Source organism: Arachis stenosperma, chromosome 4 (genome assembly GCF_014773155.1).
Source record: "Arachis stenosperma cultivar V10309 chromosome 4, arast.V10309.gnm1.PFL2, whole genome shotgun sequence".
Taxonomy (NCBI): Eukaryota; Viridiplantae; Streptophyta; class Magnoliopsida; order Fabales; family Fabaceae; genus Arachis; species Arachis stenosperma.
Window position 1 is genome coordinate 34,818,597 of NC_080380.1, and position 14,852 is coordinate 34,833,448.

The following is a 14,852-nucleotide window of genomic DNA, read 5'->3' on the forward strand; positions in this document are numbered from 1 at the left end:
TATATACATAGAGAGAAAAAATATTATTTTTAAATAGCGAGCATAAAAATTAATTATTTTTATTTGTACAACAGACTCGACACCTAATAAAAAATATACAAGTTAAATCGTTTCAAATTTTAGATAACGAATATTAAAATTAATTATTAGTAATAAATCAAATTCTTTCACATGAAAATAATAACTAAAAATCTTATTATTTAATTTTTTTTTTCTATGAAGATTCTGGTCTTCTTAGTCGACGGGGACTTTTGTCCCCTACAATCCTTTTTGTAAAAACAGTTTGATTCTATAAATCTTTTATACTATAATCTATAGTGTCAAGACAAAACTAACATAATTTTACAAAGATTTATATTTCCGTAACGTAATTACGGATAAAAATATTAATATTTTATTAATTTAAATAAAAAAATCCCGTTTACTCTGTTATTATCCACCACACGATAACATATAGGGCACATAAAAAAAAATCAACAAGCTAAGTCTAAGCTGGTCCATAGCCAGGATGCAGCGTCACTCCTCCAATAACAATTACCCACGAGTTATTCATGTCCAATCACTTCTAAAAAGGAGGCTATTTTTGTCTTTCCAAATATGCTAAAAGTTAAAAGCAACACAGGCCACTTGGACGTACATGGAACATCAGTGTTCCAAGATCGTACATGGGAACACCTGATGATTTTCAATTAATAATTTAATATTATATGAGGGTAGGTAACCGTTCTATTCCATTTATATATCTTTTAGAATCTTTTTACTCTTTACTAGTTCTTTTAATTTGTATATATCCTATTTTATATTTTATTGTATAAATATTCTTGAATAATTATTTCATATATGTTTTTAAATAGTTTTTGAACATAGATTATATTTTTTGTATAAACATTTTTCAATAATTATTAAAAATATAAATATATAATTAAGAAAAAAAGACCATGTTATTATAATATAATAGTATAATTATAAATAGACTAACTAAAATAGGAGTGTTATGCATTGAATAAAAAAATACTTATATTGTTATTATGTCATAATTAGAATACATTAATGGAATGATAATAAGAGATAAATATTGAAAAAGCCATGTATATGCTCTTTTATCAACAACTATGTATGGCTATATTAATAAAAAAAATATAAAGAAAATTTAACAAATTTAAAATATAAAAGAAACAAAGTAAGATAATAAGAGAACATAGTTAAAATATGAATTAAAAAAATGGAACTCCTGATTACATAGTATCATTTAAAAGAACAAAATAATAGTAGAATGATAAAAACAAATTAACATATACAAAGGAAAAATGAGCACCAAAAAAATCATTTTGAATAATTTAAAATAAAATATAAAATATAATAATAATGAAATAATTTATAAAAAAAATAATGCAATAGTTAGCTTGCTATTAGCGGTAATAAATAAAGTAGTAGATTATAGATTTTAATTTTATTTTTACTTATATATATAATCCATTTGAAAATTAAAAAAATGATTAACTTGACAGGTTTTTTTTGTGACTAAAATAAATTAAACAAAGAAAAACAAAACAAACAAAACAAGGAACTGCTTAAATAGAGGGGGTAGTCCCGTTTAAGACTACTCTTAAACTCCTCCCAAGGTGAAAGAAACTCCACATGCAAAAGTTGTAACTTTATCGTCATCTTTGCCATAGTATCTGCCACCGTGTTTGCATCTCTCATAATCAAACGAAAGTCAACACGCCAATTCCAATGCATGATATCTCTTATTTTGAACACCAATGGGTCAATAAAGCCAAAACCATCTTGAGTAACAAGATTAAATGCTTCTACACAATTCATCTCACAAATAACATCTCGTTGACCCACATCCCAAGTTAAGAGATATCCTCTCCAAATAGCAAACAATTCTCCTTGAAGAATACTATTACTTTCAATCATGGTTCTGAAAACCGGACCGGACCGGCCGGTTCAACCGGAAAAACCGGGAACCGGTCAGTTAACCGGTCCGGGTAAGCTCAAAAACCGGCCAGCAAAAAACCGGTAAAAAACCGGTCGAACCGGCCGGTTAACCGGTAAACCGGTCGAACCGACCGGTTTTTTAACGGTTTTTTAACGGTTTTTTATTAAATTAATATATTTAAAATTATTTTTAGGTTTTTTAATAATTTTATTTAATATTTAATTAAACCGGTTGAACCCCGATTGAACTCCGGTCGAACCATTGAACCATTGAACCAGTAACCTCACCGGTTCATTGACCGGTCCGGTTCTCGCAACCTTGCTTTCAATCATTCCTAAACACCCCCTTTACCAGCTCTCATTACAATCTCTAATAACACAAGCAAAACTAACACTATCACCCGAACCAAAATAACTAGAATCATAATTAATCTTAAAATTAACTTGACAGGTTAAAATAGAATTATGGTTTGCCAAATTAAAAAAAAAGGGTATAGTACTCCTTAATAAAAAGTATTTAAAATATGAGTTGTACTTTTACAATCTTGGTCTTAAATAATTGTCCATTTATGATTAAAATTGTTTTATTTAAAATAAATTTAAGTGAGCTTAAAATTTTGTTATTGTTAATTTTTACCAAAAAGAATTTATTTTATTAACATTGAAAATCAACCCCAACATATTTGTATATATTTATATGTATATTACATATATTTTCAATAAATAATCAATCATGCACCAAAATAATCGAATTTTCATAACACGAAAACATCAATCATTAATCAACTCAATTATTTTCGTGCCTTTATTTATATTTGATTATAAATGTGAGGGTAATAAAAAATTAGTTGATCGGACACTAAATTTTTTATATCCATGGATAAGATAATTAAATGTTCTATATTTTATAGGTTCTCAGTTAAAAAGGAAAAATAGTTAATATTGTCTAATTCTTTTAAATAGTCAATTATTTAAGACAACAATTAAATTTTATAAATGCAAAATATTTATAGGCTTTAAAAAGTGTAATTATTTACAATCTTCGTTTTAAATCCCCAAAAAAAAAAAACAAAAACACACAAAGAAATGTCACCTTTTAATTTATTTGTCATATATCAACTGCTCTAAACAAATGTGTACATTTTGTTTCAGATACAATCACACTCGATGCATGTTCAACTTAAATCCACATTTATTTAGATTGCAATCATCGAATGTCAATTGAAGTCACTATATACAAACATTTCCCTTCTTAAAAATATCATCAAACCATAACACATGCTCCTTGTTCTCCAGAATTGTTTAGCAGAGGATGTATTAAACAAAATGTCACAACATTCATGCATTTGCACAGCACTTTTGAAACCTCTCTTAGTTTACAAACCTGCCATCAATTTTCTTTTGTTCAAATCATACCTGCAATGCAACCATTTAAATTGATAATAGAGTAATGACTCAAGCTTATTATATGTCTATACATATACATATTAGACAAAATCCTTGCTTACTATATATATTGTTAACATGTCTTAGAAAGTTGTATCTACAACTTGCCAAAAGCCATTTCAATTAACTAAAGGTCGAATGGCACTTGTACAAGAAACTTTGATTCTTGTGTTACTAACCTTCTCAACCTGGTGTTTCTCAACATCAATCAGCACCAATTCTTCAACAACCACATCCTTGGCTAAATTACCAAATGCTACAACTGCAAAGCCTAAAAGATTGGTCACCAAACTCATTCATCAAAGATCTGTTCACCATCCACACTACAACCAAAGTGAAACAGCCAAGGAAAGGATCGAACTCGACATCCAACATTCCATTGCACGTGTCACGTATTTGCATGCGAGGATTGAAGGAACTATGGCTGCCAACGACCATAGGACTCAACTTTCTCCCTCCTCATCTGGTAGAACGATAATGGCAAATATCTCGGTAGGCCAACCTCCCACCCCACAGCTAGTTGTCATGGACACTGCCAGCGAAATCTTCTGGATTATGTGCAACCCTTGCTCGAATTGTGATCAGCATTTAGGTCAACTTTTTGACCCTTCAAAGTCTTCCACCTACACCCAATTATGCAGGACACCTTGCGGCTTTCGAGGCTGCAATTGCCACCCCTTGGATAGGTCGCCATTCAGTATCACCTATGCAGACCATTCCTCTGCATCGGGAACCCTTGCCTATGAAACGTTAGTCTTTGAGACATCTGACGAAGGTTCCATTCAAATACCAAATATAGAATTCGGGTGTGGCCGCGACATTGTGTACAATAATGATCCAGGGTATAATGGAATATTAGGACTAAACAATGCACCTATGTCTTTGGCATCACAAATAGGCCATAAATTCTCTTACTGCATAGGAAGCCTAGCTGACAAAAGTAGTAATTACAACCAACTGATCCTAGGCGAAGGAGCAGATCTTGAAGGCTATCCAACCCATTTTCAAGCTCTTCGTGGCATGTATTATATCACCATGGAAGGCATAAGTATAGGAGAAAAGAGGCTTGACATTGCTCCTGCAACTTTTGAGATAAAAGAGAATGGTGCGGGTGGTGTCATCATTGACACAGGATCTACGCTCACCTACCTACCTGATGATGTGCAAAATTTACTATACAAGGAAGTTAGGAATATCCTCGGCGGGTCCTTTAGGAAAGTTATAATCGAAACTTATCCCTGGCTATATTGCTATTTGGGGGTTGTGAGTAGAGATTTAGTTGGATTTCCAGTGGTTACATTCCATTTTGCTCAAGGTGCAGACTTGGCTTTGGACACAGGAAGCTTCTTTGAACAGCTCACAGACAGCGTATTTTGCATGGCTATAGGTCCAGTCAGTGCCACTGGCCTCGACAACCGATCTTCTGTTATCGGCTTATTGGCTCAGCAGAGTTACAATGTCGGATATGACCTTGTTAACCAGATTGTTTACTTTCAAAGAATTGATTGTCAACTGCTTAGTGGCTGATGGAAGTCTATGCATTCCAAAACGAAGCGACCAAATTTCCTGTTAAGCATTGAATGAGAGCAGGCTCAGAACCAAATACTTCTACACTGATGTCAACAGCAACTGAGCAAGGCCATGCTATTTCTCAAAAATGCATCGTAAAATTAACTGTTGAAAAATACAATGGGAATTAGAACAACTGATTACTAAGCAACTATTGGCATCACAAAGAACAAAGTTACATGCTGTGCGTGTGCATGTGGCCATGTGAAAAGTAACAAGGACTTATACTTACAGGCTTAAAGCAACAAAAACACGGTTTTTTTCCAGATAAAAGTTATGGCCACAACCAAAAAAAAAAAAAAAAAAAAAACTGCCATATCCCTAAAAGTATATTGCATACATTCTTTCTGAAATAAATTGAATAAAAGATAATATGGCAGTGAAGACTCAGAAAACTAAAGAACCAAATCACATACATCTGATATCAACATGTTAACAAATAAAATAAAAAGTGCAAACCATAATCTGTTTCACCAAAAGCTCAAACTTGACAACATTTTATAACAACCTGAGTATACACTATTAACTGAGGCAACATAATGTAGAATGCTGTGCACCGGACTTCCCTTTCCCTTAGATTTATGATCTGAGGCAACATACCTGTTTGACAAAGTAATAAAAGAAATTCTCTATGGCCTCACGAGCTTAAGGCTGAAAGCCAATGCTTCACACTGACCCAATCGGAAGCTAAATCTTGCATATAAAATAGAGGGTTTCAGCTTCGGAACAAGGGGAATTCCCTCCAATCAAAGAATGGGCTAAAAATGGAACCAAAATTAAGAAGGGTATAAAAGTCTTTTCAAACATTTAGATACCAAATGATTTCCAATCAAATACATAGGAAAATGATAAGATCTGGGGGAAAAAAATAAGGTATACCCAATTTGATCTGATCTATAAATGAAATCACTTCATTCTTTTCTCTAAATACCCAAAAAAGAAAAAGAGATCTGATTTAAGAATGAAATCATTTCTGGTTCTTTGTCATTCAAAACTCCTCCATGAAGGGCAAAAGGCATTAGGATTAAGGTAGATTTCATTTGTTTGAAGTCAACCATTCTCTGGTTACACAGGAAGTTCAGGCAGGGAGGGAAAAAGTGTAAGGAAATGAAAGAACAAACTGAAAATACAACTCAATCCACTTTAAAATAAAAAAATTGTCTCCAGAAAAAGTACTTACATTTGATCTCCACAAATGCAGAGCATTACTTTTTTAATTTCAAGCTTAAAGCAGCAATCAGCATGTAATCAAGTGCCTGCTCCCATTATCTGTTGTCATAAGAAAACATTAAGCATTCTTAAGTGCAAATCCTTTACTACAAAAACATATGGTGCCTGAGAAACAAGTTATCGAAAGACATGAATGCACCCATGTCATACTGATAATGACAACACTTCCTAATCCACAAAATTGCTACAAAAGAGCTGTGTCTTTATATGTTCATTTAGAACCCAAAAGAATTTGCCTCTTGTTTTTGTATAGAAGTACTATCTTAGCCAACCAATATGTATATGCATTGCCTAATATTAATTAAAAACCAATAGAATAAAAATTAAATTTCATCATCCTCTGGGCCTAAGTATCTAAAACTAAAAAAGAAAAGTTCAATTGTATGTTCAAGACATGCATTGACACAATCGTTGTAGTGAAGCTCTTAATTACATGCAAAGGTTTATAACTCAAGTTAAATCAAAGTTGAGCATGTATTTACCATTTATATATCTTACAGGTCAGATACGGATCCCTTGCACTCCAATTGGCACCTTGTTGTCCTTTTCAGACTGGTTTTGCGGTCAAAGAAACTGGAATGACAAGAGGTCTAGGACATCATTTTCTTGTTTATCTGGTTGATGCTGCAATGAAAATTTGAGAACTTTATACTGTAGCGAGGACTATAAAGCTAATCCGAGATGATCAAATAAAAAAGGGGTAACAGTTGAGCAAGGCAAGTTGAAGTTGTCTAAGAAGTTATGAACTTATAATAAGGTCAAATCAATCTATCAGGTGTATGCTAATGTTCTGTAATACTTTGACCTGAAACGAATGTGATTAAAAATATATACTGAAAACTTAATTATGAGGAAAAATATATACCTGCAAATGTCAACTGTGTGATCTCACCTGTCATTAAAAATAGAGAATTTGCCACATTGAAAGAATTCATTTTCTCTCTTCTTTTTTATGTTCAGCTCCTCGACTTAGGTGGGAAAGCATTCCCTTAGCTACTTGATTAGCTTTCTGTAGCTCCCCTTTGGCACAATGTGTGGCAATCACGGAATAATAGAAGTCGAAATTGAGTGGCCGGGACCTTGTCACATGACTATCATTATTTATTGTAAGATCACTTTCATCGCTAGCATCACAAGATCCAAAATCCAAACCAGTTCTACAAGAGGAGGATAGACGCCTTGAAGATTGTAAACCAGCGTTCAGCTCAGAAATGTTCCTCTGTGCATGAGCTCCTTGATTATATGTAGAAAACCTTAGAACAGGATAAAGCGTGCTTGCAATTTCATTGAGAACTGCAAGGGCTTCTTGAATACTTCCTTGCTCACACAAAATGGCAAGAAAGCCACCTATTGACTCATTATAAACCTCATTGTTAACTATGTTAATTATCTCTTCAATATTCTTCGATTTGAGCATTTCTCTCAAGACACTCCTAGCTTCTTCCATCCGTCCCTTTGAACATAATCCTCTTATCAAGTACAAGAACCCAAAAAAATCAGGTGATACATCCTTCCTCTTGAACTTATAATAGAATTGAAGTGCTCCTTCCATGTTGCCCTTTTGGCAATGGCAATTTATGACAGCACTAACCGTCAAGCTGTCAGGCTCAATATATTTTGTCTCCATATCGTTTAGAAGCTCGAGCGCATTCTCTAATTGACCAAACTTTGAAATACCCTCAAGTAGTGAATTATAAACTTGTGTTTTTGGTTGAAAGCCCTTCAGGACCATTTTACTGAAAACATGCTCGGCATCTACCAGATATCCCTCCCTACTTAGTGCATAAATTAATGTGGCATAAGTTATTTCAGATGGTATCAAATTAAGTTTCTCCAATGAATCAAATAGCCGAAATGCTTCAATAAGACGTCCCTCATGGCACAATCCATTTATTATAGAATTATATACAACTATGTCCAAAGTGATCCCTTTCTTTTCAACGAAGGCACAAAGATCCAATGCTTTATTGAGATATCCTCCCTTGCATAAGGCATCAATCAGAATGGCATAATCAGCATACATGACTTGTAAACTATCTTGAGTCTTTACCACAAGCTTATATGCATCTAAAGCTCTACCTTCCTTTATCAGAATCCTGAGGATGGAGACAGGAAGAGAGATTGTTTTTCCCATAAATTGAAGGGGACTATGGATATCTTTTAAACATAGGAAGCATGCTAGTATCCTTCGCATCATTGGATCAACTAGGCCATATTCTTTTAGAAAGATATTCAATAGGGGCAGCATGTGCTCCCTATTCCTGTTACTAAGATAGCTTCTCAAAACAGAATAATAAGAATTTCTTGTAACGTATAAACCTGTCTTTCTCATCATCAAGCACAAGCGATATGCATCCTCAAGAAATCCTCTTCTGCATAATAAAAAGATCGCATCATTACATACTGACTCATATAAGTCTTGGCCCAATCCTTCCATTGTGTAAACTAAATCTAAAACCTCTTTTGCTCCCTTTTCAGTGAGAATTGTCCTCATTAACATCCTAAATGTATATCTACTTAACTCCAGTCCTTTATCATTGAGTTCGACTAATGCCTCAATGGCCATTTCTACCATACCCTTCTTGCAGAGGCCATGAATAATACTAGTGTAGCATACAGGTGAAGAGAATGATGTTTTTCTGAAGTCGTCAAATACCACAAGTGCCTCGTCAATTCTACCTACCTTGCAATACTGATCAATCATTGTGCAATAAGTAACAGAATTCGGAACCAGGCCCATTTCCGGCATTCCTTTGTAAAGAGCATAAACATCTTCAAAAGCCCCCATCATAAACAATGCTTTGATCAGCACATTGCACATTATGATATCCATGGCGATTCCAGCTTCTTCTAGTCGCCTCTTTGTCTGCAAAATCCCCGGAGTGTTCTCTTCTTCGGTATAACCGTGCAACAACGTGCTGTACGTAATCACATCTGCAGCCACATCTTTCGATAACTCATCCGCCTCAGACGTCCTCCCGAACTTGCACAAACCATTTATTATGGTATTATACGTAACAACACTAGGACTAACCCCTCTTTTCTCCATTTCAACAAATAGCTTAAAGACACTACCAAAATCTCCAATCCGACAATATCCATCAATCAAAACTGCATACACAAACTCATCCAACTCAATTCCCAACTCACCTATCCTGTCAAAAACACCACGTGCTTCCTCAACTTTACCCTTCTTACAATAAGCAGATATTATTGCAGTGTAAGTGACCTTATTGGGTCTCTTCCCTTCCTTTATCATCTTAGCCAAGATCCCAAATGACTTCTCCACATCGCCTAACTTAGAAAACCCATCAATGAGTATAGTATAACTCACATGATCATGATCGATACCCTTCACCACCACCATTTCCCTCATCTTTCGAAAAACCTCCACCAAGTCATTCCCTTTAACATACCCACAAACCCAAACACTATACAAAACAACATCCAAACCAATCCCATCCTCCTCCATCCTCCTAACCAAACCACAAACCTCATCAAGCCTCCCCAACCTAACAAGTGCACCAACAATTGCAGTTAAAGTAACCAAGCCGGGCCTCAACAGTGCCCCAGAACCCACAGCATTGTCATAAAACCCTAACGCAAGTTCAGGCTTCCCAATCCTACAAAACCCAGAAATCACGGAGCTACAAACAAAATCATCAAAAGGGTACCTTACCCTATGATCTGTCATGATCTCCAGCGCCTCCATTGCCATGCCTAGGTCCCCCTGAGAAGAGAGCCTGTGAATAAGAGAAGAGAAAGTGAGAGGAGAGGGCAAAACAGCACCGTTTTGGAGGCAATAGCGTAGAAGAAAGAGTGCCCTTTGAGGGTCATGGTGGGTACGGATGAGTGTGTCCCAGATGCGAGGATGGGAATGGGTGAAGTGAGTTAAGATGAGATTCTCGGCATCTTGGAAGCTTCTAGAATGGAGGAGTGCCCATGTGAGGATGGAGTGGGTGGTAGGGTTAGTGGGGATGAGTGTGGCAGAGGTGAAGAGGTGGATGATGAGGTTGAACTTGCGGTGGCGGAGGAGGGAGAGGAGGAATATGTTGATGGATTTCAGGGTTGGTGTGAATCCACGCTTCAGTAACGTTTGGAGTGAATGGTTCTTTGAGGAGCAAGAAGAAGAAGAGGAGGAGAATGGTCTTCTTGTGTAGAACATTTCATGGGAGGGAATAACAGTGTTCAGTCAGAATCGAAGATCGTGAAGTGGCAACTGAACTCAACATGAAACTCTCTCAGCCTAGCCAGTTTTGGTCGGACGCTCCAAATAGGCAATGCCATAGTTGGACACAAATGATAGTTGTTTCCTGACCAAAAAAGAAAAAAAATAAATGATAGTTACTTGAATTGTTATGTGTCATGTTGAGGGTGTAACTTTGACAAACAAACAAAAAAAACACATAAATTCTTTGGTAGAGAGTATTTAGGGTAGAAACTCAGGCGCAGTTAATTTCATGTGAAGTTAATATAGCTGAAAGTCGTTAAATGATTTGACAGGTTTGACTAAATTGTCATCTAACGGCTCTCAGCTATCAATTTCACATGAAGTTAACTGCACCCATGGTTATCAGAACCAAACCGGTAATCAATTCGATCATATGACCAGGTCAGGTTACTGGTTCAACCGGTAGGTCACTGATTTACCTGGTTAACCCGGTCATAATTTAAAAAAATATAAAATTATATAAATAAAATTAAATTAAAATCATGTGTTAAAACGAAGGTTCTAAAAACCGGACCGATCATCGAACCACTCTGGTCACTAGTTCATTAGTTTATTGGTTCAAGCGGTTCAACCGTGGCCTAACCAGAAAAACCGTTTTATAATAAAATAATAAATAAATTATAAATAAACGCCCAAATACATACTTGTAGTCTAATACAAACTTGGTCATTCCATAAGAAAATCATCACCATCTAAAGCAAAATGCAATTCCAAACACGAAATACTATTCAATAAGTCAACACTGTTCAAACAAAATGCAATTCTAATAATTTAATAAGTTAATACTGTACTGAGTAGCAAGACCTCTTCAACAATTAAGCTCAACCTAATCACTGAACCAAACCTTCTCAAAACATAACAATTATCAAAATTTAACACAATCTAAACTTATATCTAACATACAGCTCAAAACTCCATACCATCAACAAACTCAAAAGTCAAATAACAAAAGAAACAAAATTTATTCAGTCATTTACTCAATTATTAACAATTTCACACTCGTTAGTCTTTGTATCACTATTGAACTTATCAAAATAGTCTAAAGAAACAAGAAAATTCATTCAGGCATCTACTCACACTCATTTGGTTAATTGACTTAATTCAATTCATCTATTTCTTCACTGAATTAAAAACAAAGCTGACCAATTTATTCCTTCCCTAACGAAGAGTTAATCATAATGAACAAAGTTTTAAGTTTGAACAAACTTGACCAATTCAGCAGACAGTAGTAACGTGCCAAATTTTTAAGTTTTAGCAAAGTTCTCAGCACAATTTGAACAAATATTAACAAGATTTTCAGCATACAGCAGGCAGATCACAATGTTAATAAGGTTTCAGCACAATTTTAACAAAGATTAACAAACTTTTCTAAGAATTAACAAGGATTATCAAAATTTCAGCACAATTTTTTCAGCGCAGAACAAATAAAATAAAATAAAAAAAACAGAGTACACTGCTGCTGAGCAGAGCTAATCATTTAACAATTAAATCTGAGTAGCACTAGCAAAATCCTAAACCGAAAAACAAAGAATGAAGAACGAAAAATAAAAAATAAACCGAAGAAACCAATCTGAGTAGCAGAATCCTAAACCGAAGAACAAAGAATGAAAAATTAAAAAAAACAAAAACGAAGAAACCAATATGAGTAGCAGAAACCTAAACCTTCGTTCTGACTTCTAAGCAGTCTGAGCAGAGAGGCAGAAGTGCGACGGAGACGGAGCCCAGACGACGAGAACAACGACGGACGGCAGCAGTCCTGCAGTTGAGCAAACGAAGAGCACACTCGAAGACGCCGAGCTCGATGAAGAAGCTGCGATTGGTGGGTGGGGACTTCGAGCACCACGACCAGACGAAGACGATGCCTGAGCGCGGCAGACGGCGGCAGGAGTGCGCCGGACGACGGCAGGAGTGCGCCGGAGCAGATGAACACCAGGGACTGACACCGAGCTCAAGGAAGAAGCTGCGACGGACGAGCGGTGGCAATCCTTGCAGCAGTCCATGCGACGGTGGTGCCTGGGCACGATGGACAGCGGCAGCCCTTGCGGCGGTGGTGGAGAAGCTAGGGTTTCTCACCCTTAGGCTTCAGCTTTCTTTTTGTTTTGGGGAGAAGTGGAGAAGGGCAAATGCGTTTTCAGCAAGGTTCTGAAAACCGGGACCGGTCATCGAACCGCTCTAGTCACTGGTTTACTGGTCTAACCGGTCCAACTGTGATTCAACCGAAAAAACTGTTTTAAAATAAAATAGTAAATAAATTATAAATAAACATCTTAAAATATAATTATAGTCTAATATAAATCTTAAAATATCTTTAAATTTAAAAAATTACATAAAATGTCATCAACCAAAATCATATGATCTTATCAAAATATACTAATAAAACTAAAATTAAACATAGAACTACAAATCATCATTTAGATTTTCAATGATACAAAAAATTAAAAAATTCTGATTCCAATGAATCGGAACTCTATATTGCAATTCCAATTCTACTATCCAAATGGCAAGTTAAGCTTATGAAAAATATACAGAAACTTTTTATTGACTTTACATTAAAAAAAAAGGCTTACCTATGGATTGATGAATCAATATGCTCAATCATGAAATCCACAATACAACATGAGATAATCAAGGTTCACAGAGAGTTAAGTAGAAATCTTAATAACACCCAAAAATGAAAATTATAAGTTTGACATGGTGCAAAACTTCTATCCCGTGTTCGATCAGATTCTCAACAATTGTCGCTTCCCTTTCTGCACTCTTCAACACCCTCGGTCATAATCCTTAATCAACATTTTATGACAAACCCCATCAACAATAAGGAAACACCACAGTAAAGAACAGCAGCTCTCATAAACACCATTACCAACGGCACAACAGACTGACAGAGCCAGAAATCAAGAACAATCAGCAACAGAAATTAAAAAACAGCAACAAATAATCACCAAATCAAAAATCTATCAACAAAAATTCAAAATCGATAAACAACAGCTCTCAAACGACAAACCCAATAAAAAATCTATCAACAAAAATTCAAAATCGATAAACAACAGCTCTCAAACGATAAACCCAATCAAAAATCTATCAACGAAATTCCAAAAACGATAAACAGAAGCTCTCAAACGACAAACAGCAGCTGCCACTAACCTTCAAAAATGATAAAAATCGTATGAGACATTCAAAACAGACTCAACACTCAACAGAGCATAAAAGGGGAAAAAAGTGAAAACCCTGTAAACAGTGCTACTTACCTTCGACGGCGAGCAGGACGACGAAGAGACAACAGCGAGACGACGGCGACACAACGGCGAGGAGCTCGAAGCCTCAAACAGAGAAGCCACCGCAGCATGGACGATGTGCCAAGCTACAAGAGAGGGTCTGGGTTTGAACAGGGGGAAGGAGGAGGCCGCGGAGGCGTCGACAACCACGGCCGGCGGCGCCGGAACCGTTGAAGGAGCTAGGGATTTGGTTTGGGTTTTGATTTTTGAAGAAGCTAAGGCTTTGTTTGCTTCTGATGCTGAGTGACATTCACTGATTCACGAAGGAGGGGGTGTTGGGGCGAGGGGTGTTGCCGTGTTGGGGGAAGGGGGTGGGTGAGTGACTCGCGCCACGTGGGTTTACTTTTTTTTTTTTTTTCCTAAAAAGCAGCGAAAAGTCGTTTATCAGGAACCGGCCGGTTCTTGGTCCGGTCCAACCGGCTGGTTCAATGATTTCTGAGCGATTTTACATTTGGTGGTTTTTGACAGCGGACTGGACAGTTTTTTTTACTGGTTCGATCCAATTTTCAAAATCATATTTTTAGCTCACCGTTTTCCTTTTTTTTCCTTTCAAAATCAGTGTCACTTTATGCAAACCGGCCGGGAGTCCCAGTTTGTACCGACCGGCTGGTTCTCAGTCGGTTTAACAGTCCAATAACGATTTTATTATTGCGGTTTTCTATTTCAACCGAACCGCAAAGGCTTCCGATACCTGGTCAGATCGGTTTGACCAATTGGTTCGATCTGATTTTTAAAACCATGGTTAAAAATTAAAATGCAAGTCTTTACAACAACAATAATAATAATAATAATAATAATAATAATAATAATAATAATCGAATATCAATTCTTAGACATAACTAATTATACAAAAGAGATAATAAACTAGTCTCTAGTATATAATACTTTCTTAATTTAAATAAACAAGAGCAAATAAAAGATAACACAATCGGTAAATCAAATCCAAATAATCTCAAAATTGACATCTATATCTTCATATGACAAATTTAAAACTTGATCAATATTTTTCTCATTTTGATTTGCATCTATATCTTCCATAAGAGACATTGCATTATCCAGAATAGCAGAAACAGAGAAAGAAGAGTTTGAAGAGAGAGCTTCAAGAAATTAGTGAACTGAATTAACTTCATCTTTTCTTCCATCAATGAATCAATCAT

General features: G+C 35.7%; 2 protein-coding genes across 11 annotated transcripts; one reads left to right on the forward strand and one right to left on the reverse strand.

The window, feature by feature from the left end:
* Window positions 1-3,528: 3,528 nt before the first annotated feature.
* Window positions 3,529-4,917, forward strand: LOC130974868 (aspartic proteinase CDR1-like). The gene has a single exon (XM_057899709.1). The coding sequence runs from the start codon at window positions 3,529-3,531 to the stop codon at window positions 4,915-4,917; it is 1,389 nt and encodes a 462-aa protein (XP_057755692.1).
* Window positions 4,408-13,974, reverse strand: LOC130973776 (pentatricopeptide repeat-containing protein At5g57250, mitochondrial-like). 10 transcript variants are annotated; one of them, XM_057898435.1, is made up of 7 exons: window positions 13,669-13,974; window positions 12,083-12,625; window positions 7,055-10,502; window positions 6,672-6,813; window positions 6,140-6,228; window positions 5,560-6,020; window positions 4,408-5,064 (listed from the first exon to the last, which is right to left on the reverse strand). In XM_057898435.1, the coding sequence occupies exon 3, from the start codon at window positions 10,352-10,354 to the stop codon at window positions 7,121-7,123; it is 3,234 nt and encodes a 1,077-aa protein (XP_057754418.1). In that variant the 5' UTR covers window positions 10,355-10,502; window positions 12,083-12,625; window positions 13,669-13,974; the 3' UTR covers window positions 4,408-5,064; window positions 5,560-6,020; window positions 6,140-6,228; window positions 6,672-6,813; window positions 7,055-7,120. The 10 variants fall into 10 exon arrangements, with proteins under 10 accessions (XP_057754418.1, XP_057754420.1, XP_057754424.1 ...); XM_057898437.1 differs by having other exon boundaries at window positions 5,560-5,652; window positions 5,839-6,020; window positions 7,055-12,625; XM_057898441.1 differs by having other exon boundaries at window positions 4,408-4,956; window positions 5,560-5,652; window positions 7,055-12,625.
* Between the last annotated feature and the right edge of the window lie 878 nt (window positions 13,975-14,852).